This window comes from Rhinatrema bivittatum, chromosome 16 (genome assembly GCF_901001135.1).
Source record: "Rhinatrema bivittatum chromosome 16, aRhiBiv1.1, whole genome shotgun sequence".
In the NCBI taxonomy this organism is placed as follows: domain Eukaryota; kingdom Metazoa; phylum Chordata; class Amphibia; order Gymnophiona; family Rhinatrematidae; genus Rhinatrema; species Rhinatrema bivittatum.
In genome coordinates, this window is record NC_042630.1 from 59727159 (window position 1) to 59729303 (window position 2145).

The window sequence follows — 2145 nt, forward strand, 5'->3', positions numbered from 1 at the left end:
CCAAATGAAATAAATAAAATAAATAAACTGCTCTTGCAGGGGAATACAGAAAAATTGAAAGGACATTGGATGATACATTTGTTATGTATGTATGCATTTATTTATTTATTTTATACCACTTATATTGGACAAACTGTGCTACGTGGTTTACAACAAAAGCAAAAAACAGGTAAATATTAAAGCAATCAAAATACAAAGCATACAGTAAAACAATATCATACATTAATCATAACAACACTGGATTTTAGGTAAAAGCCAGTTGAAAGAAATGGGCTTGATATAAAACTATCTGCTGCTTTGATGACTTTGATGAACCAAATTACTGAGTAGTTTTCAACATTGTTAGCAAAAGTATGAATAGAGCTTTTGTATCATGAAAAATATATTATTCCTTCAACTACAAAGTTTAATTTATTTCTTTATATTCTAACAGATTATGAACACTGTAACACTGGAGAAAGAGAATAAGACATCAGCCAGAGGATTCATTATTCTGGGCTTTAATAAACATTCTCATGAGGAAATCTTAATTTATGTAATAGTTTTACCAGCCTTCTTTATCTCTATTCTGGGAAACCTTGGGTTTTTAACCTTAATGTGGTCTGACCATCATCTCCACAAACCCATGTACTTCTTCATCAGTAACCTGTCCTTCATCGATATCTGTAACACCACAGTCACCTTATCAACAATGCTGCAAAGTCTCTTTCAAGGGAAAACATAAATTTTTTTCCCTCTATGTATGACACAGCTTTACTGTTTCCTAATTTTAACAGGTACTGAATTCCACCTTCTAACTGCCATGGCCTATGATCGCTATGTGGCAATATGCCACCCCTTGCGATACCCACTCATGATGAATAAAAGGATCTGCTTCCTACTGGTGGCTGCTTCATGGCTAGGTGGTAGTCTGAGTGAAGCTCCTGTTGAAATGTTCATATCTCAGTACTCCTTTTGTGGCTCCAATGAGATTAACCATTTCTTCTGTGACCTCAATGCACTGCTAAAACTATCCTGCAGTGATACACACAACTATGAAATATTTGTACTTCTTGAAGGAGTATTTCTGACTCTCATCCTATTTCTTCTAACTCTGTCATCCTACATCTTTATCATTGTAGCCATCCTGAAAATCCATTCTTCTGATGGGCGAAGCAAGGCCTTCTCCACTTGCTCCTCCCACCTCACAGTGGTTCTCCTATTCTATGGGACAGTTATGTGCGTCTACATGAGGCCAATTTCAAAGCAATCTCCAAAGCAAGACAAAATGTTTGCTCTCCTGTACACAGTACTCATCCCCATGATAAATCCCCTGATTTATAGTTTGAGAAATCAAGAAGTTAAAAATGCCCTCAGAAAAATCATCAATAGAAAATAATATGAGAGGGAAACCCTCTCTGCTTTCCATCTGAAATGTCATCAGGAATTAACACCCAGATGGTTTATGTTTGTACTGACAGTTATATGGTGCATACAGAAACAAGGAAAGCTCAAAACAGTTAATAAAATCCTAGCTTGAATTTATTTTTGTTGTTTTTCTTAATAATGTGTCATGAGGAAAAAGACCTCTGCTCCATCTGCCTTATATTATCCAAACCAGAAGAAATAACTCTGGTTTATATTCATGCAGTATGTGACTGCCAGGATTAGGAGAGATAGTGAGAAGAGGGCTTCCTTCTCTAGGTCTCGCCCATGTCTCCTTTCACTCCACCTCCTTAAGCTCTTTTGCTCACCTCCATTGCTTCCATGACTTGCAGTCCTGTCACGTTCATCCCCTCACCCCATGAGTTGCCGACACCTTACTCACTTCCTTCCCTCAGCCGTTGTAGACCTCTCGTTCACATGAACACAGAACTGATAGAGGAAGCTGGATATATGAGAAAGGAAAGAGAGTGCTTAAGGGTTTGAGAGGTCATGATAGGAGCCCGAGAGATGGGAAGAGTTGAGGCATGGCACTATATATATTTATAAAACATACATTAAAGCACCAGAACCTCAGGGTTTATGAGGTAAGAAGGAGGCACTGTGGGTTAATCTGGAAAGTGGGAATGGATCAGCTGTTTATATTGGTGTAGTATCCAGCCCAACAACACAGACAAAAAAAAATGGACAGAGATTTAACTGAGAATATTCACATCTGTGACT

At 37.9% G+C, this 2145-nt stretch overlaps 1 protein-coding gene across 1 annotated transcript; it reads left to right on the forward strand.

Annotated features, from left to right (window-relative positions):
• The first annotated feature begins 802 nt into the window (after positions 1–802).
• Positions 803–1378, forward strand: LOC115077734 (olfactory receptor 2T27-like). The gene has a single exon (XM_029580022.1). It carries the CDS (start codon positions 803–805, stop codon positions 1376–1378), a length of 576 nt encoding a protein of 191 aa, XP_029435882.1.
• Positions 1379–2145: the final 767 nt, after the last annotated feature.

Coding starts and splice junctions, on each gene's coding strand:
- LOC115077734 (XM_029580022.1), top strand. CDS start 803: ATGGCCTATGATCGCTATGTGGCAATATGCCACCCCTTGCGATACCCA.